Source organism: Thermobia domestica, chromosome 2, assembly GCF_964235325.1.
Source record: "Thermobia domestica chromosome 2, izTheDome1.hap1.1, whole genome shotgun sequence".
Taxonomy (NCBI): domain Eukaryota; kingdom Metazoa; phylum Arthropoda; class Insecta; order Zygentoma; family Lepismatidae; genus Thermobia; species Thermobia domestica.
In genome coordinates this window covers 318,443,069-318,465,240 of record NC_137455.1, presented here as the reverse complement: position 1 = coordinate 318,465,240, position 22,172 = coordinate 318,443,069, and the positions used below count along the sequence as shown (strand labels likewise).

General features: G+C 34.3%; 1 protein-coding gene across 1 annotated transcript in view; it reads left to right on the top strand.

Annotated features, from left to right (window-relative positions):
* Positions 1–20,750, top strand: part of LOC145678642 (aminopeptidase N-like) — a 53,116-nt gene extending 32,366 nt beyond the window's left edge. Inside the window, exons 6-15 of the mRNA XM_081749008.1 lie at positions 1,297–1,453; positions 3,025–3,106; positions 3,833–4,016; positions 5,543–5,732; positions 7,362–7,642; positions 13,020–13,216; positions 14,155–14,322; positions 15,798–15,944; positions 16,649–16,724; positions 20,170–20,750. Coding sequence (XP_081605134.1) covers positions 1,297–1,453; positions 3,025–3,106; positions 3,833–4,016; positions 5,543–5,732; positions 7,362–7,642; positions 13,020–13,216; positions 14,155–14,322; positions 15,798–15,944; positions 16,649–16,724; positions 20,170–20,313 — 1,626 coding nt within the window. The 3' untranslated portion in view covers positions 20,314–20,750. The remainder of the gene's footprint in view (positions 1–1,296; positions 1,454–3,024; positions 3,107–3,832; positions 4,017–5,542; positions 5,733–7,361; positions 7,643–13,019; positions 13,217–14,154; positions 14,323–15,797; positions 15,945–16,648; positions 16,725–20,169) is intronic.
* Positions 20,751–22,172: the final 1,422 nt, after the last annotated feature.

Here is a 22,172-nt window from a genome sequence, read left to right as displayed (position 1 = left end):
GGTACTTTGGACTATACATGATAGGTACTTGAATAGAGAAATCATGTGAAATTCACATAAAGGGAATAAAGTTACTTCCGCCCTAAAGTATGCGCCTGACACATATCGAGAAATATACTTGCTATTGCGTATCACATACCGGGTATGTACTTGACATATTTACTGACATGTGCCAGGACTGTACTAGTCATGTGTCAAGAATATTCCTTTAAATACATAAGTATGTACCTGGATGATACCAAATAAAGAAATCATGTGCTGTGTATGTGGTAGGAAGTTATCTATGTTCTTCCTATGCATATGCGATTGACACACAGAAAGGTATGAAATTTGATATTAGCGACTATACTAGCTGTTACGATTGCTAGAGCGAAGCCAAGCCGCCAGCAATTAAATTAGAATCCATAACAATAATACAAAATTTGATATTTTCTTCTAGTGAACGTACTTTAATATACAAACGTTTGAACGTATAAGTGTTATGGAGAACATGTGACGTGAAAATACGTCACGTACGTACATTAATAAACATCTAAAGCAATAGTCGTTGACTTTCATATGCAACTTACCTCAAACAAACAGAAATCTTGTAAACGATATTTCTAATTTATTTTATATTAAATACAATCAGTGCACATCTCAAAATAAATACCGTCTTCTTTCAAACCCAGCTTTTTTCCTTGACCAACTCGGTTTGCGCAGACTTAGGCAAATGAGAGCCGTAATGTGAAGCAACTACGCGAGACAGGGCCATGGTACATGAGGTATGTGCTATTTACATTCCTCATATTTCAGTAAAGCATGTAAAATACCTTTTAATTATCAGAAATTCCTCGAAGAGTACTTACATAGTGACAACTGCTGGGAACCTGAAATTTATATACCTCATGTACGAGTTACGTAAACGGTTGGTATAGAAGTTATATGTTACGTACCAAGCATGTATCTGGTTGGGTGCGAAGTAAACTTATGTTAACCCATCAGCTCCTATTATACTGAGAAGCGATGGTTTAAAAGGGCGGTCACTTAGCATGACTTAACATTTATAATTTCTGTCTTCAATATAGTATATTTGCTAATCTTACAAAATATGTATAGTACACTAATGCGAACGAAATTAGTGTATTCTTTCATAGGTAAATATCTGAAATAAATACTTTTTACAATTTTCGTTCCTTGGAACGTAATTGAACTTTTTTATTCATTAGTTGGTGATAAAAATGTAATGCATCATTATATCATACTTATAAACTAAGCAAGGAATTGACTATTTGCTTTTTAAATTCAATTTCTCAGGTTGATCCTGAATACAAGTACGACCAACAATTCTTAATTGATCAAATTCAATTAGTGTTTTCTGAGGACTCAACAGGTATCACGAGACCAATTTCCATGAACGTGAGCACCCCAGCTCAAATTGAGAGAATGTTTGACGACATCACTTATAATAAAGGTATGTAAGAGACTACTACACTGTACAGATAAATTTTCCACATTGCCGTAATGTTCTACAAAAATATAAATAATATTAAATTGTTTACGCTATACGACAATTCACATAAGATACGTTTGAGGTGATCAGTTCTTTACTGAAAATTATATGTTATTAAATGCATATCAGGAGAGAATAAGGGTAGGAAAATATGGTGAATTATCGTTTGATTTAGCTCGCATAAAATCCTGCAATAATATTTTGCGTTAATTCCATTAACGAAAATATATTTGCTGAACTCGCTCAAGATTACATCTTAATAATCAAAGCTAATTCCCCTGGTAATTTACACTACACAAGCTTGTAACTTAAGAATATTTTTTAAAAAATCTCAATCTAGATACAATCCTCAACAGAATAATTAGAATTATTACTTCTTAAAATATTTTCTTTGATTTGTTTTCTTCCCTTTTCTTTATTTCTTTTTCCAATTTTCTATATTTCAAGATTCATACAAGTCCACTATATAGAAAACGCTATGAAACAAATTTGTCAGTTTTGGAGAACATATTTCAGAAATCCTTTAAACCACTAAACCACTAAGCACACACCTCAAATATACTTTCCACCTTGTTTCTTGCAAAAATGGTTATTGCAGCCTCCAGGTAGAATGTCAATTACAATGAAATTTTATGCATTCATAGAACATTAGAAAATAAATTACACATATTTATTTAATGTTATTAGTAATCTAAAAAATAAGTACAATTACATAGCTCTATGAAAATGGATTGAAAATCACACTTTGTGAAATATGTCGTGAACTATAGAAGGTAGCCGAAAATATAAAGAAATTAAATAGAGAATTGTATAGTCAAGTTTGTAAATGGATTCCAAAGGTAACGTTGCGGTCTCCAACTATGGAATATTCTTAACATGTTTAATGTGATGGGTGGGGATAAAACTCAGGAGAGAATCTTATATCATCTAAGAAGGCACTATAAAAAAACGTTTTAGTCCTTTGTTTATACTTACGAACTGGACATACTTTAGAGAGATATTTGAGTGGAATGTTAAGTTCCGACATGAAGGACATGAAGGAGCTCAGTTTCTATCGAAGATTATGTGAAGTTCTGTTGGACATTAGTGTTCATGGGTACTCTTGATTCCTTTCACATTCTTCCAATTCTTTCATAGTCTTTTATTTTCAATAACGATCCAACTGCTTTAATCTACATGGCATGACAGTGGGACTTAAATTTAAAGATTCTATTTATTTTAATTGCTTGGACGTAATGTGTCTTTTTCAGTCTTTACACTGTAGGTATATTATATTACATAATCATATTACCTTTGGCTAGAATGAAATATTGACAACATAAGAGAAAAAGGAAATTGACATTATAATATAATAAAATGATTATCAGGTATTGTCTATCTTCCTGAAATCTATTGTTCGTATATTTTCATCTTACATTCTTCTTACTAACAACATTGATCTAGGCACAGTATTTTTCAAATTGCTAGAAAAATAAAGTTCAATAGTTTCATTGTAATAATATTAATTATGAAATATTATTAATTTTATACAGGATCATCCATCATAAGAATGATTCAACACATCCTGACACCTGAGGCTTTCCGTCAAGGGATCAGCCGTTATTTGAATGACAGGTATGTTTCGTTTCGTATGCGTACTATACTTTAGCCCTGAATTACTTTACTAATGAAAAGATACAAATGACAAATAACGGGGACCGCGCTGGCTCATTGGTAGAGTGTTCACCCCTGGGTCAAATCCTACTCCCGCCAAGAGAAATTTGTGGTGGACAAACACTGTGTGCGTGAATTTTCTCAGGGTTCTCCCTTTCCCCCCCAATTTCTTCATTCCACCATTTCATTCATTTCTCATAATCACCGTCTTCTTTAGCCTAACCGGCATAACCGTGGGACATAAAACTCTAAGATTTCATTTCATTTTTACAAATGACAAACAAGAAGTGATAAAAAATCGTATTATTTAGATAGTAGAATGAAGAAAGAGGTAACCGAGTAAGATCCTGGGGATTAATTTTAATATAATATTTGTATAATTGTTCTAAACTTTCAAAAACTAAGTTTTAAAAATTAATTATAACGTTAAAGAAAATGATAAAAGTTCTTTTATAGCATTACTAGCACGGAATTATCCGTGAATGTTAAAGCTCCTTCATCATGACATCGGAGTTGTGCACTTTAATACAACTTGTCAATTGTTAAACTCCTTCCCGTGATTCCTACCACCACGCCATTTATCACGTCAGTAAAAATATATTTTTATTATTACAAATACTTTATTTACCCTATTTAAAGTTTTATCATGTTCAGTTACTGAGATAGATTTATTTTAAATTATCGTAGGGCATATGGTTCTGGAACGCGACCTGCTTTATATTCAGCTCTTGATGCTGTGGCTCACGAGCAAGGAACTTTAGCAGAAGACTTGAATGTGCAAGAGATTTTTGATTCCTGGATCCTGCAGGCAGGATATCCCCTCGTAACAGTTACAAGAGACTATGAACAAGGCAGCGCAGTGGTCAGTCAGGTAAGTAAGCATACAAAATGAATCAGCAATAAGAAATGTATGTGTTGTATTGCTACTTGAGGAAACGAGAAAAAATTAATGATGAATACATTCCTTTTAATTATCCAGGAACAAACACAGTATAAAATTTGGTTCGTATAAATCTAGATGCCAGTATCAGATGATTTCTGAAAAGTGAATATTACATGATTCAATTGACCTAAGACCTTTCCAGAACATTCAGTATAGATGTTTTCTTGTTTTTTTCTTTTTCTTTTTTCTTTTTTTTTTTTGAAGTCCTAGACCTAATGTGATGAAGTACCTCAATATTTAAGAACAAACATTATAGGATGATTTTTTAAATATTTAAGGAAAGTAATATCAAAATTTGTGTAACTCTCAGAAAGCTAATAGAGGATTTTTTTAAAATGAATCTTTCGTAAATGGTAGTTTTTTACCTCAAATTGCGACTTAAGTTCCTCTGTTTCACTCTACCAGTTGCTGATGGTATCTCAACACACCCTGCAGTCATGGTATCACTATTTGAAATGATTGTGCAAATAGGGGAAGCAGTTGTAGATTTGATCTTTCTTTATTAATGCTGCGAATACTACCTGAGAAGGAAATATCTTACAGTGATAGTAGCATTGACCAATCAAACAATGCGTAATCGATAGAGGAGTGAAGAAAAGTGAGAAATTCAGAGTTTTACTGGCCAACACCCAGAAACACAGGAGATACAAGGGAAAGAACGATCTATAATCATGTGAACATGGCAATGCAAAAGTACACTGACACAGAAAGAACATCTAAATGATTAAAGTACAAAAAATTGCATTTACACTACAGTATAGTAAGCAAACATTCATTCACTATTCCTTCAATGTGTATCCGCTTAAAATATATTTTATGCCTTTGTGATGTAGGTGTGGTATGACTTTGGAATCTCTCTATGATTAAAATAAAATAGCCAGTGAAATTTTCGAAGTTTTAAAATAAATAAATAAATAAATAAATTTAACTATACACTAGAAAGAAACTAGTAAAACTACTAGAAACTATAATAAGTTATATTTTTTACATAAATGTTAAAGAAAGTTCCATTCATTATTTCATTATTGAATTGTTTCCAACGTTAAACTAAGTGGTTATTTGACCAGGTCAGGGCCGCGCTCTCGGGTGATGGGGTGAGAGAACACACTTTTTAATTCTACAGACAGTTGTTCAGTTTCTTAGAATATATTTACTCTACCAGATTAACGATTAATGTATCCTAAGTATTTGATCTTACACTGTATTTGTACGATTTCGTTTCTTGTATAAATCAATTTATTTATATTATTTTATTCTGAAAAAATAGGTGCCATTACTTAAAAATTGCTTATAGTATATACAGGTAGTGTCTTGTATTATTGAACCTCCACTCCAGATAATCTTCTGGTTTTGCGCCTGATTGAGGCTGATATTTTTTTGAATTTTTTATAGTTGTAGTTATAGTTTTTGTTATAGCTTTTTTATAGTTGTAATTGCTATCATTGTTTCTGTAGAAACGGTTTATTACTGATGGTTCTCCTGATAATGGCACTCTTTGGTGGGTTCCTTTAACATATACTACGCAAGAGGAGTTGAACTTTAACGACACTGCTCCAAGAGATTTCCTAAGAGAAGAGGAATCAGTCATAATAGAGGGCCTACCGGGGGATGATCAATTTGTAATCTTTAACATTCAACAAACAGGTTGGTGGAACTCTAGAAAATACTTTTCTAATATTTTATACCACGTACTGAGCATGAATTTGAATATAATATTTCTATATATGGATTTTGAAAAGGATAATAAGCTATAGCTATACTTCGGTAACACTAACTCACCTAATCAGTATAATCAGTGCCAACAATGCACCAAAACATTTATAGGTACTTAAATATACGCAACATATATCGAAGTGCGATCCAAACTCACGCCAAGTAAATATTGTGATGGACAAACACTCTGTGCGTGAATTTGCTCGGAGTTCTCCCGATTCCTCCTACTCTCTTCACTCCACCATTTCATTCATTGCTTATTTCCTTTAACCTAGCCGACATAAACGTGAGGTGTAAGACATAAAGGTTTCGTTTTATATTTTGGAGTTCCTTCACACTGTATTTTAATCAACAAATTTTATGATAAACTTATCGTTTTTTTAAAAAAAATAATTTCCCGAAACCATAAATGATATCTCTATAAATAAACGTTATTATCGCTATCTACCTCTTCATGACCAATAGACTAATGGACAAACTGGAACTCTTTTATGTAAACGAATGTTTAAAATGTGTTTTAGTGATATTTCGTTAGTAAGATAATTACATCGATATTCACATTTGTGGTTTTCATTGAATTTCAATACGAAACTTTTTGACATTAAAAATTTCAATTGATTGTGCCTCGAGAGAATTTTCTATTGTGCCATGAGTCGTGGTTGCTTCATCCAAAGTAGATTGTTAAATGTAGTTATTTAACAATTAACATAGTTTTCTTGAATTATTAGATGTTGTAAATGAACGAAAGTTAGCATTTGTAGGTTCTTTTTCCTTTTGAGAACATCGAAATTTGATTCTTCTACACACATTCAATACGAAAGGCCACAAAGAACAATTCGTTGTAGCAAGTAGACATTTGCGATTTGTACTATCTAACCGTTGTCAAAAGCAGTGTAGAGTATCTTTCCTTTAATTTAATCTTCATAAACACGGTACTACTTTAACCAATTTGTGTACGTAATTAGAACTGTGCATAAATTAAATAATATTCATGATTGATATACAGTTTCGTATTTTTTTTTTATTTTAAGGGAATATATATTTGGTAATTTTTGCTCTCATCACTTCAAGAAACGCAAGGAACATGGAAATATTACACTTACGATTATTCAGTTTCAGATTTTTTATATAGAAGCGGTTAGAGGATAAAGGTGCTATGTAACGAAATGTGCACTTTGGGAAAAATGACTCATAATTATGTTTATTAACATACATCCTTCATCGTTTCCAAATATCTTCACTGGGACGAGGGCTCACAAAATGTTTTGTAGCATGACTAACATATAGCACGTGCATCAATCCCAGAAATCAACGTTTCGAAAAATGTAACGTAACACCTTTATCCTCTAAGCGATTCAGTTCTTTGTCGAAAATGATGATGTGCTTCTAATTGCCATATATATATATATATATATATATATATATATATATATATATATATATATATATATATATATATATATATATATATATATATATATATCAGTTAAAGCATTCATCCTAAAAATCATAAATCATGTCTTTTGAAACTTTTTCATTTAATATATATCTTTATAACAGGTTACTACAGAGTGAATTATGATGACAGAAATTGGCAACTGATTGCTGATTTTCTGGATTCTGAAGATGGTCTTAGCATAAGCCCTTTTAATAGAGCTCAACTGCACGATGATTCCTATGATTTATATGAGGCTGGACTTTTAAATATAACTGTTCCCTTGGAGCTCACAAGATACTTGAATCAAGAACTTGAATATGTCCCCTGGTACGTGGCGTTAAACAACATAATCGAATTACTGGATACGAATCTTAAACAGAGTGATGCGTACGAGACTTTCAGGGTAAGTTATATTTCCAAAGCCAAAAGGCTTAAGTTACGACTATTGCATTGTATGGTCTGTAGTTAATAGTGCTCTGTAGTTATTGAATGATATTTTATTTCAATGGAACAATTGTACATTGACGTAGTACATAATATAGGAATACCACAGCACAAGAAAAAGAAGCAAACCAAAATTATGAGGAAGATTTATACAATACCCTTATGTACAGTTACGGAGGTTTCAATCCTGTATTTGAAATAATTCATAATACACAAGGGATGTTTAGTAGATTGTGAGTGATACTCCCTTCCTTAGATATGAAATGTTTGATCTAGATTGCATAAACGAAACTGAAAACCCACATAAAAGATAAAACAAACATTATAGTAAGGGGTAGAAGATCTGAAAGGAATATCGTTATAAAAGGTAACTCAAGCACAGCACCTGGTTTTGCAGTGACGATCTTCTAAATTTTCGCCCTCCGTCTCTGCTGTAGGCGGGCTGATAGTTGTACAGAGTTCAGGTATGAGGTGAGCTCAACTATTTCTCAATGGGTAATTACGAAGCTTATCTCTCATATGCTAAGATTATGGTAGCCTCTACTACCAGGGTCTGCTGCAGATAAATGCTCGACTCGTGGGTCTTAGTTGATTGAATTCTCCTCCATGTCCACATTGGATAATTCTTCTGCGGCATGAACATAGCACCTGTGCTTGCTATGTTCTAGGACTTTTTGAACTCCGGACTGATCTTAACACCTCAACCCATCGCTACGACAACACCATTCTCATTCCTTTTCGATAATACTTCTCTAGTTTTCCAATCATACGTAGGCAAATCCATGGCATTACAATGAAGAAATGAACGAATAAGTGGTTGATCGCATATATAAAAAAGCAGCAAGAATATAATTGTTCATGTTCTATTTCCATAAACTTACAAAATTGTTAATAGATGGCTTTACGAGTTACAGGGGATATTTCAAAAGTTAACACTTTTTATTACATTGGACATGAACTACACCCTCCATTCCAAAAGAAACCGAACTTTTGAAAACAAGTAGTACCACTAGTGCCATCTGTTGTAATATTTTCCCGGTAGATGGCGTAGTCAGTCATTGACAACTGGTATAAATGTCATGACAGTTGGATGCACGGCAACAAAGTTATTGCGTTTCAACTGTCAGTGTGTTGTGTACATCGGTCGGAAAATGAGTTTCAAACAACAAGCTGCAATTGAGTTTTGTGTTAAACTGGGTAAAACTTTTAGTGAAACGCACCAAATGCTACAAAATGCATATGGTGATGAGTGTCTATCCCGTACACAAGTTTACGAGTGGTTCAGGCGATTCAAATCGGGTAGAGAGACGCTGGATGATGACGAAAGATCAGGCCGTCCCAGAACCGGATTATCGGAAGAAAACATCGAAAAAGTGCGTGAATTCTCAAACATAACAAAAAATCGTCGGTGAAAGTTATTGAAATGGAATTAGGCATTCCTCAAACAACCGCATACCGCATTTTGACCGAAGTTTTGGGCCTTAAGAAGGTTAATTCGCGGTTTGTACCACACAAACTCACCGAAGACCAAAAAGTTGATCGAATTGCGCATTGCAAAGACATCGTTAAAAGTGCTCGGCAGGATCGAAACTTCTTGAAATCGATTGTAACTGGTGACGAGACGTGGTGTTTTGAATATGAGCCCGAAACAAAGCGGCAAAGAGCTGAATGGAGAGCGCCGGATGAAGGAACACCCAAAAAAAGTCGCTTGGTGAAGTCAAAAGTTAAGGTGATGCTCATTTGTTTTTACGATTCAAAAGGAATTATCCACAAAGAATTTGTTCAGCCCGGCCAGGCAGTCACTGGAGAATTTTACTTGGGCATCATGAAGCGTTTGCTGGCAAGAATTCGTCGTATTCGGCCCGAATATCGCGAAATCGGCAGTTGGAATCTTTTGGACGATAATGCACCATCACATCGTTCGCGACTTGTAACTGAATTTTTGGTGAAAAATCACATTATTCGGTTGCATCATCCGCCCTATTCACCAGATCTCGCTCCGTGCGATTTCTATCTGTTCCCGAAACTGCATTTGGCGATGAAAGGAAAGTGGCACGCATCGATTGATGCCATTGAGAAGGCGACGACCGCCGTCCTAAAGACCATTCCAATAAAGGACATGGAGAAGTCGTTTGACAACTTGTTGGAGCGTGCAAATATGTGTATCGATGCAGAAGGGGAATACATTGATTAATAAAAATGATTTGTTCCAAAATGTACATTGCTTTTTTGTTTTTTTAAAACGTTCAGTTTCTTTTGGAATGGAGGGTATATATAAGCTCTCAAAGGAACTTAAATAAACATCTTAAAGATTAAACATGTGCAAAATAATTACAAATTTGGCTAGATTTCCTTCTGCACTAACCACACTGTGTGTGTCATAAGCAAATTTCGTGACCTTTTACAAAATGTTTGTGACCTACCATGTTAAACTATAACTGTACCGTGAGATTAGTTTTAAGTAATATACAACCAACAACTTTAATATAATGCACTTTAGTGTCACTCTTAATAGTTCTTATTATGAATATGGGAGCGGGGATTCAGTGGTAGAGCGTTCGCTTCTGATGCTATGGGTCACTGGTTCGTTCTGGGGCTAATTAAGTTCGTGATGTCCAAGGGTTTCTTCTAGTTCTCTCTCACATTTTCATTTCACATTTTTTTGGCATTATTATTTACCTTCGTTAATCAACTATGTCATTTAGCCTGAAAGCAATAAACGTGAGACGTAAAACTCAAATTTAATTTCATTTCATGTCTCTTGGAGCCTATCGAAACACTTTCATATAAGTAAGCAATACATCCATCTTGGCGTATTTACCTTGCCAGCAGTGGCGTGGCGTGACACTTTCAAAATTGTTACCGGTTGTTGATATTACAAATATTTCTAGTTTTTCAACATCAAAAAATGTAGTACTTTTTTCTTTTAGCGTATCAATCATTTCAGACTATAGGCATTGGCAACGATTTTTTAGGGGGGAGGAGTCAAATCCTACTTCATTTACCTTGATCTTTTAGAAAAGTGTGGATCTTCAGGTTCTTCCTTTTTTTACTAAATATAATCGAAATCGTCCTCAATGATCTTAGATATTCTTCAAGTAATCTATTATTTTTTTCTGCAAAACTTACATAATGAATTTCCTTCTGTAAGAAATTGAACAGATTTCTTATCTTGATCCTGTAACATAAAACAGTTCAAGTAAAAAATTGAAGTCAAAACTTTGAAGGCTTTGGTAGAATTTTGCTTCACGAACTCTGGTTTGAGAGTCTCATTCGTCGATGTTTTCGTCATGGATTTAATGAGTCCTAACAGCTCATCTTTGAAGCTATACAGCAAATCATTTATCCTACTTCTATAGTTCCACCTTGTGCTTGAGGCTGTTGGGATACTTTTGTTGACTACACAGGCCGGTAGCCAGTCCAAAAATGGAGGGGGTCCGGCTGAAATTAGAGGGACCCGATTCAACCTTATTACAGTTCATCACCATATTATAGCTCATTTGCAAGCCTAACGTGAACATTTTAGGGAGGACAGCAAAACTTTAGGGGGACCCGGCCCCCTAAACCCCCCTGGATACGGGCCTGTGAGTACATAGTCCAAAGCATTTGTTCTTTTTGAAGACTTCGAGAAGAAAGAAGCAAGTCACGACATAGTTTTAGAAAAAACTTACACCCTTTTGTACAGTCAACGGACTTTTCTAACACTAAATTAAGCCTATGGGCATGACAGTGAAAAAAAAATAGACTTCTGTATATCTTTGTTTAACAAGAGGCTGCTGCTTCCTAAATCAACAACTACTAACTGATTCATATTAGCTTTGCTACAGTATATTCAATAAATTACACTAAAATACAAATGCTGAGCAAAGCAACGTTTAATTATATAATAAATAAACTTATAAATGTGACACTTTCGGATATCTAACATAACATTCTCCAGACACTATCTAAAATATAAGATTATTTTAGATAGTATCTGAAGAAGAGTATGTTGGATATCCGAAACTGTCACATTTATAAGTTTATTTATTTTACAATAAAACGTTGCTTTGTTTAGCATTTGTATTTTAGTGTAACTCACCAACCATAACCGAAGCTCTATCGTATGTTTGAGCAACAAGCTTTCCATATTGAAAACTAGTCAGACTGTCAAACACAATTTGGGACAGTATGATGAGGACGATTGCACAGTTCTTTTACAACACACCAAACCGCATCAAGGTGCAAATTCAACTAGTAGACCAGAGGCTAGAGCTGGAAATTTGCTGAATCGAAAGTATTCTATACTAAATTAAAAACAAAATATTTTCAACTCAATTAGCATAAATCCTAAATAATAATAAATATACGAATTAGACGGCGCGCCGGGAAACATCTTTACTTCTCTCTAATTATCATTACTATGAAACTGTATACTGTAAAGACAATTAAATAACTTTACGAATACGGAAATTACAGCCAAGTTTCCATACTTGGATTAGGAAGCAAACGAAACACTATAGTTGAATCACACTGCCAGCTCGATCCTCTATAACGAGGGGAGAGCGAGTAGAATAAACATGCTAATGATATTCTAGATTCTCCTTATTTTGACAGGGAACGTTCCTATTTTTTCCTGCTCCACTCAGCCGAGCGGTAACATAAGGGCCATTCCGAACATTCAAATACGAGCGCGTAGGATGCTTCTGGCTGGCACGCTGAAAGGTGCTTCTGGAGTGAATGACCGCTATCGGGGTTCGCGTTACCTCTGAAATATACGGTATCAACAACAGTATGTTCCTATTTGGCACTGGCAGTGTAAATGCGTCATAGGCCGTCTGAACTTTGAAAATAAGAAAGAAAAAAAAGGAAAATATGTAAACATACTCCCATGTTGATGATGAAATTTAGAGACATATGAAAACAACGGAAAACTGTCATATTTTTACCGTTGCCGCCGGTAACAGCGGTAATATGCACCAGTAATATCATTTCACTTAATTAGCTCACAAGATATGTATACGGCGCCGTAACTTCGTCTTTCTGGAGGACCAAGCATTAATATTTGGGCCTCTAAAGGAGAGAAGCTGTTTTCCTTATTATTATTAACCTACTCTTCTATTCCCAAACCCAATACTCACCAAAGTATAAATTTTGTTAAGTATTCTCTCTTTTTTTGTGCAAAGAATTAATACAATAAATTGCTGCTAAACGTTTTTCCTAGTTAGTCATGATTGAAATCAATTTTGTCTACTGTTTCAAAAGGTTTTATTTAACTCATATTTAGTTATAATTTTCTTTCACGATTATGGTTTTCTGACACTAATGAATTATAATACATTTACTGATTGTTACAGACCTATTTACTTGGGTTACTTGACGGCATCTATGCTGATATAGGTTTCGATCAGCAACCAACAGAAACCAAAGACAGAACACTTGCCAGATACCTGCTGCTTCCAGTTTTAAATGATCTTGGCAATGAGGATTCTAGACAAAGGTCCCTTGAAGCAGTTCAGCAATGGATTGCATCAGGAAATCCAGATGAGTCCCCGTGAGTACGAAACTTGAAATTTATTTGTTTAAGCTGAAATAGATAGTTTGTAGATTCAAAGTTTCCAACTACATCCTAAAAACTAGTAAAAGTACTCCTTTTAACCTAGGTATGTACAATATACACACAATAAATATATATACGGAAAGTAATAAATCAAATAAAACGAGTAATTGACAAATTCGTGACCAGTATTTAAAACTGTACATGGCATATACGAGATACATAATGAATCTAGCTTCTCTTATTATTTTTCAGGTTTTAGGTAAAAATGCAATTCAGTTCCACTTAGAATATGTCTTAGCATAAACACGTTGATATGATATTCGGATAAAGGATTTAGGATTTAAATTTCTTCACTTTCGGCATCTATTGATATTTAGCACGTCACATTTGAGGGATGACGACTCGCGGCGAACACACTATACGGGGAAATGAAGGAAGAAAGGATTGGGTAAGGAAGGAAGTGGTATGGAACCTGTAACTTAGGTACCACTCCGGCACTTGCCTATTGTAAATGAGGAAAACCTCTTTCAGGGCGGCTGGCTTGAAAAAGCCTTTTACACTTTTTCGACCAAGTGCCCCACCTGGAATCGAACCCGGGACCGCTCGCACCCAAGGCGAGAGCGTTAGTTACTACGCTACGCGGGGTCACAATATTGTAATAAAGGTGATACAGATGACACTACGAAAATTAGGAGATTTTTATGTTCGTTTACTCTTAATCTCATTAGGTCAAGGGTTATGATTCAAGTAGTTAATGTTTTAGCTATAGATTTCATCAAGATGGTTCAAAATTTGTTAGTTTAAATGTGTCAGTGCTCAATGAAGATTTCTATACTATTGTAAATAACATTTAATTTTTAAAACTCTTGGTTTTAGTAATAATTTTGTTTTTCAGTGTAAAGTAAAAGAGTATAATATTCTGTCTTTTGCAGAATATCTCCAAATTATAGATCTACAATTTACGCAACAGCAGTGAAAGAAGGTGGAGCTGATGAATGGAATTTTGCATATCAACAGTACTTAAATGATGCACAAGAATTCGATAGAGATTATTGGGTTCAAGCACTGGGTGCTTCTAGAAACGAAACTCTTTTGAATAGGTTAGTATAGTCTCAATATGCATATATGGTTCATAAAGATCTGATCTGCACGCTTGTTGGGTTGAGGGAAACTAATAGCCGAATAGGTTTCTATATGTTCTGAAAACTAAGAACGATTACATTGTGTCATTAAGGCATACATCCCTCTTATAAGGAAATCTACTTGCCAACAGTAGGCATCACCGGCTGGAAAAGTATTCTCTAAACGTAATAGTACTAAACCAGTATTTCAGTACTGATCCAAGTGGATGCAATTGTTAGGTATGTAGCAGTACATTCATTGACGTTCATGATACATCATTTGGATGTTGACTGTATAGATCACCTACGTCATCGTCGCTTTCTAGTACATTGATATATACGGTTAATCAGTTTTTGTTTAGCTTGAAATGAACAGATAATTTAATGTTCTGATTGAACTGTTTTCTTATTCAAGTATAGTTAGATAGCCTTCACATTAGTACGTTTTCCTTAGCATGACCTAAGTTAAATCAGAAATCAGAAATAAAAATTTCCAACCATAGAGTGGTTTTGTGGAGAACTGAGAAATCTTCCCTATGTTATTTATATGGGACGTCTTCTACACTCCAAAATGTTTAGGAACTTCCGGCATGATTAGAATGATGAAATTTGGCATGATTATAGCATTCCAGGAGTCAAAAGTGAATGTGTTTAATTTTTAGGGGTCTAAAGGGGGATGAAGAAATTCCAAAGGCTAGTAGGTATATAAAACAAGATTTGAGTGTGACGTAGAATATATTTACATGTATTTGAATAAGAAATCAATCAAATTAAAATTCCAGCTCATTTAAGAGAAAATAGGGGAAAATTTCACTTACATAAATTACCGAGCTGAAAGAGTAAAATTGCCTATCTGTTCAATATAGTTGAGCCATAGACCTCTGTACGTTCAACTTAGGATTTTTCTATATTGAGATCTCAAACGTGTGCTATATATCATTTGTTAAATTTCTTTCAAAAGTTCATAAACTTATTGTTTTATTGCTTACTGTAAATCAAGTATGACCACGTGTCATTATGGTAAATCACTGACACCACGTTTTGACTCTCAGTTGTCGTCACTGTCTAAATTTTAAGAGCTGTCTGAAAATGACATAATTTCGTTTTTATATACAGTTTTGCAAATATTATTTTTGGAGGAGATGCCTCAATTGTATAATTAATAAATTTAAATGTTTCTACCTACTTTCTAAAGAGATACAATGAGAAAAGAGCTAATTAAAACGAATGGAGTCTTCAAAAGAAAAATGCGAATTTTAGCATATTACAATGCCAAAACATTCTAAATTTTATATTGTATTGACCATCAGTATCATATTTCATATCTTTCCCAAATATTAAGTCTTCTTAGAAATAGAGGTCTTAGAATGTTTTGTTTCCTTAGTTCTCTACTTTGCTCTCTTTGTTCTCTTAGTTTGTGCTTAAATTTGTTCTGATTTGTTAATGTATTTTAGTGTTTTGGAGCAGTCTCTTGTCGATCCATCCAATGGTGGAATAGATTCTTACTTTTATACGTTCTTCCTTGCTGTTGCAAATAACCTAGATGTTCCTGGGTTGGCCCTCAATTTCATAAGTGAGAACATTGACGCAGCTGTAGAATCGTAAGTAGAAATAATAAAAGAATAATTTGTTCATCATACTTTGTTTTATAAATATAGTGGTCAATTATAAATAGTGTTTTAAAGATATGACATAATCAGCATTTCGTTTAATACAACTTGAATTAGTGCAAGAGAGAATTAATGTTAAGTTTGCAATCTTTTCTTTTAAGATAAAAGTTAATACTAAATTTCAATATGTAAGACATTTATCCCTAATAGTTGTCGACATACTGACAAGGAACGGACATGAAACGGTCATCCTGACATCCGAATCAAACCTAGTCCATTCGCTAAACATAAGAAAGGTATGAAAAAAAACAAGTGCCATGGACAACGGAGTAAGCCCCTGGGGCCATTAAGCCTGTCATTAAAAAATCGTAGACTCGCAGTGAAATAGCTATTGCATCAGCACTGTTCATTGGAAAGCCATGGTTTATAGTTCATTGTCTTCAGAATGAATCAAACTTTCCAGACGTGCTATATATTGGGCCCCATTCCTTTGAGTGATACTTTTTTCCAGAATTTATAAAATACTATCAGATTTAAAATTTGCGAGCACTAGGGGTGGATTTAATTCGATTAGTTTCAGTAGCTTTTTTTCAGCAATTTGTAAAAATTGTGCAAACTAATGTCCACTCAATGCATATTATTGTAATATCTTTCATTGTTTTTACTTTAGAAATATTTGTGTTTTTTTATTACAGGCTTGGAAGTTACACTGTAATATTAGCCGTTGATAGTATACTCAGTAGTATTAATATTCAAGAAGATTTAGATCAGGTACGTCAGCTAAGTACTATATGTTATAAGTACAACAGACAGATATTTATTTGTTTCGAATGTTGATACGAAACAAGAGTTAATTAAGAGGAGAATTAAAATATTATTCAAGAATAATATTTCATATTTCAGAAATCCAAATTTTTATATCTAAGTGCATCTTTTTTAAATAGTTTAAAATTGAAGTGGAATACCATTTACATAGTTATTTTAAGTACTGTATATAGTCATTGACATATAATTTGGTGTAAGTCGAAAATATTTCATTCGCCACGGATCTCTAACTTCTTCATTTTGATGTGCTTGCTAGAGCTTTTTACTTAAGAATTAGGTGTCAGAACAGAATTAACTGGATCTCATCCGCTTTAATACACAGGAGAGTGTAAGTACATTTGAATTTGAGTTTGAATTTCTTCAGTTTATTATATCGCTATTGAAATAATCTTCCCTAAAGATGTGAGTTCTTTAATTATTTGTCATACTTGTATATCGTACATACCACATTGCAAAAACAAGATTATTTTTCACATTCGTTTCTATATTTCTCACATATTATGTATTATGTATTTAGAACTCATTTCATTCTTAATCAATGCCTTGAAAGTAGCTTCCATTCCTCTTTCCCAATTATCTTTACTACTGTTATGCTTGTTTTAACTTTCTACTGTACTTCGTTAATTTTATTAAACTATCCAAAAATTAACGGCAGACACCTACAAACTTCATTGAAGTCATACGTTTTATATTACCCATTGCATTTAATTAGTAGAATATCGTGTATTAATTTGTTACAGTTCCCTCTCCTATAATTTGTTTCTATATGTAGCTGTATTGTATAGCTAGTGGCTAACGTGAGTGCTACCTGTGTGTTTGTGTGTGTGATCCATCATTGGACTACCGAAGAAAGTGGTTGTGTCTGACACAACGCCAAGTAGTGGTTCCTTAGGATTTCATTTTAAACGGTATTTTCTGTCTCAAATAGCCTCATTGCTAAAAATGATGATAAACTGTAATCAATCATCCAACATATACGTGATAATGAGAAAATGTCAGCAATTCGCAATACTCTTCACATTCAATAATTTCTGTGAGACACCTTATGACAATACTTTTTAAAAGGTAACTCAATTTGACAGTGTGAGATACAGTGGTTCAGTAATTGAGCGCTTATCTCTGGTACGTGGTGTCCCCGTTTCGATTCCCGGCTAATACGTTTGTGGTGGACAACATCATGACCGTGGGTTTTCTCGAAGTACTCCCGTCTCCTTTCACGTTTCATTCCACCGATTTTTCCGTTATCATTCCTTGGCCTTACTCATTGATTTCCCTTAGTCTCAAAGGCCTAATCGTGGACCGTTAAACTGAAATTATTCTTTTTATTTCATTTTCAATTTAATAGTGTATTTTCATTTCTCACCATTATAAGCAATCATCATCTTTTGCATAAAATATCAAGTAGTAAGTTCCGCCGTAAGCTTTTTTCGTATTGACGTAGCAAATATTTATTTTAAGATAGTTCTTTAATTGTAGTCTTTTCTTATTCTCTTTTTTATTCTACTATAAATTTATATTTAACCGATTGGACGATGTCAGAAGTAGATTTTCTTCCTTTTCTTATTTCACATCCAATATGGTTCTTTTCTTTCTCAATAATTCTAACAGTGACTCATTATTTTTTCTTTAATTCAGACAGTTTGTTCCATCCTTTTATACAACCAGAGCCAAATAAACACTTTCTGGCGACAGTATGAAAGAGAGGGTGACCCCAAGAGACAATATTAGAATAGGGGGACGATATATCTTTGGGGGAAGTTTTGAGTTTAACTTATATTATTGAATGAGTATTCTGGCTATCCTCCAGCTACGGACCTCGGTAAGGTACCTGCCTTTTCCCAATGTTCCATAATACTAATCATAATAATATACTCATCGATTTTGTAATCCCAAGCAAATATCGATATTGTAAACAAAAGTAACAATTTACACTCACAGCCACTCTTACTCACTTCCCAATAGCAACAATAACATAAAATATTTTTTCTACATGTTGGTATGACGAAATCATTTATTAGATAATAAAAGTTAGTAATTCGTTATATCTCATATTCAATGTTCATTAAACTTGAATTGTGGTAGTATCATGCTGCTACTCATTTCATTCGTCAGTAATTTCACTTTGGAAAGTGAATACTTACAGCAAAATCATCATTGAAAAAATCCAATACACCAAACCCCTTTAATTTAAATTCACAAAAGTGACGAGGGCACTGTGACTCAGTTGTAGGTAGCTTACCTCTGTTATGTGTGATTTCTAAACAGGTGAGTTTGTAGTTTACCACATCTTGCCCTTGGGTTTTCTTGGTGCGCCTCCTTTTCTCCCACATTATCATTCTACTAATTATTCCATCATCATTCAATTGCCTTATAGTGTTTTTCTAAAATAATTTGCATCAAGTAATACTGTATGTGTTACTTTAGTAAAACCGTATCGACTGCTACTGAAATTTTCTTTGGTTTCTCCAATAAATAAACATTATAGTGGTTTGGATTCTCCGGTATATAACATCCACATTTTTTCCTTTCTGAAACTTCTTGTAAGATAACTGTACTTTCTACTTCCGGTTCTTAAAACTTATGTCTTAAAAGTTGTTTCTTCTGAACTATGTTCCTTAAGCAACTTACATTAAACAGAATCTAATTAATCTTCGAGTAATGTTATGTTCTCTTTTAAACCAACCTCTGGATCTGTAATCATTTTTGATTGTCATTACACTTTAGGTAACTCTCATTACATCGCACCACATTTATTATATTGTCTTACTAATGGCAATATAAATTATAACAGTGTAAGACCATAGATATAAATTTTTATACAGTTGCTGAATATTTGCAAGTAGAACTCAGCATTGTTGCTACCTTGACAGACATTGGTCTGAATCAGTATTAAATTTAACTCATTATTAAACTCTTCATGCTAAGAATAAAATGTGTGTTAATTGCAAAGTGACCTTATGAATGACATATTATTTACCCTACGTAATAAAATTTCGCGGAGCATCATACCCTGTGACTACAGGACATATCAGTATCAGTAACTGGTCGAAATTCACTGTTCTATATATCAATGCGTAGAGAAAAAGACTAAAGTAAAACAGTTTCTGTCCCTAATTACATATATTACTATTAGAACTTTATTTATCACTGCTTAGCAACTTCTACCTCAACGCACAGTTTTACTCTCCAATCCCCAGCAAAAATGTTCGCCCATATTTCAAATATGTTCCATACCTTGAAGAACTTCGGTACTTGGGTACTGATAGGTATTTCAATATTATTCTTCATTTATGTATGTGGAAATATTGTCACTGATTTTGATATATTGATTAACACTTGTTGAGATAGTTTAATCGATTTTCTTACGTTCGACTTTTCATTCTTTCCATAGGTTCAACAGTTGATTTCTGATAACCAGGATATCTTTGGAAACACTTTGGCTTCCGACATAAGGCAGGTAGAAAGTCGCCTACAATGGCTTGAGGATAACTATGATACAGTAGCTAACTGGCTTAATAATGCTGTCGCTAATTAAATCAACCACTTGACTCTAATAAAGATTGTGATTGAAATGAAAATTCGAATTAACAGTACCGAACCACATATTTTATTATGTCTTTCTCAAATCTTACAGCTAATATAATTTTGCTTGCAATATATTTGTAATACCTTATGAAGCTTTAATTATTGACATAATTGCAAAATGTATTCATACTAAAAATTAAATCAGTTTCCAAATTAATATTTTTGTTCAGAGTAAATTAAACTCACATCACTGATATTCTTACAAATAAAAAAATTGTCACCCGATTATTTACAGCAACTTGTTTTGCTGTAAAAAAGTGTAAACTATTTTTTCGCCCAAAATATATCGTATTACTGTAAAGAAAAAATGAATTAGTCAATTGCATTAGAAGTGAAGGTTAAAGTTATGTTACTGGAAAGTCACAACAGAAAAATCTGCTACCATCAATAAAGTACAATTTCAAGTTTTTCCTGTTGTTTCTTTGCACAATAGTACCCAAATGTTTTTCTGCGTGCTCCTTTTAAAACCAGAACAAATTGTGGTTTCATTGGACTTAGAGTGTTATTTCATCGTTGGCATTTATAAAGCTATTGTTGAAATTATGTATAAACGGCAAACTCAAATTCTAGGAAGCCCACACATCCAATCAGAATAATATTGAGAAAGGAAAGAGAACATTAACTTTACTAAAATGCTCTTTGTTTATCACACAGTCTTGCCAATTAAGTTGTATTTCGATCAGATATGTTTTTAAATGCTTGTTTAGTGGGAAACTTTGATGTTGCTACCTACCGTTTCCCTTGGGTGCTGGCTCCCTACGAAAACAGCTGATAACAATTCTGGTTCAGGCTCATACTCTGTTCAGGCGCTGATTGATAATATTGAGATATGACAAATAATTTGACATGAGCCACGTCGGTGCTTTTGAGACTCAGGTTGTATTATACTTACTTTTACATACTTATCCATACATACTTTTACATACTTACTTACTTATCCATACATATACACAACTGGCAAGCCGTCTGCTCGCAGGAATTCACACACACATGAATGAAGACGATAATATTTACTTAGGTAAATTCCTATTTATTGAATTTGAATATACAGATGGTGATCAGAAAAATGGAAACACCTGTAGTTGGCAACACGTCAGATGTATGGATTAGTAGTGGTGTCGTGGCGCCCGCAGCGCCGGACCGCTGGTGGTGGTGTGTTAGGTCGGTCTCCATACTACGTCAGGCACAGTGAAACAGCAGTGTCCAGTGGCTGCAGCAGACGGAGGTAGTGTAAAATGGGAGACCTCTCAGATTTTCAAAGAGGGCAAATTGTTGGTGCGCGGTTATGTGGAGTGAGTGTGACGGCAGTGGCTACTGTGTTAGGTGTGTCGCATGGGACAGTGTCGAAGGTGATGACGGCCTACACAACACACGGGAAAAAAACATCGGGGAAGCGGAACAGTAGGCGGAAAAAAATCATGAGTGACAGGTCACGCCGGGCATTAAAGCGCATTGTCACGCAGAACCGTCGTGCCACTGCGGAGCAAGTGACGGAGGAACTCAATCAGCACCTCCACCACCCTGTTTCGACAATCACAGTCCGAAGCGAATTACATGACATGAACTTCCGGGGTCGTGTTGCACGGGCCAAACCGCTCATCAGGGACCATAACGCTTTCGCACGCCGCAAATGGTGCCGCGACCATGCAACTTGGACCGTTGGGGACTGGAAACGTGTGGTATGGTCGGATGTGTCATCCTTCACTCTATTCCCAACCACGGGCCGTGTTTATGTGTGGAGAACGCCCAAAGAAACTTATGATCTGCAGTGTCTCCGCCCAACTGTGAAACATGGCGGCGGCTTGGTGA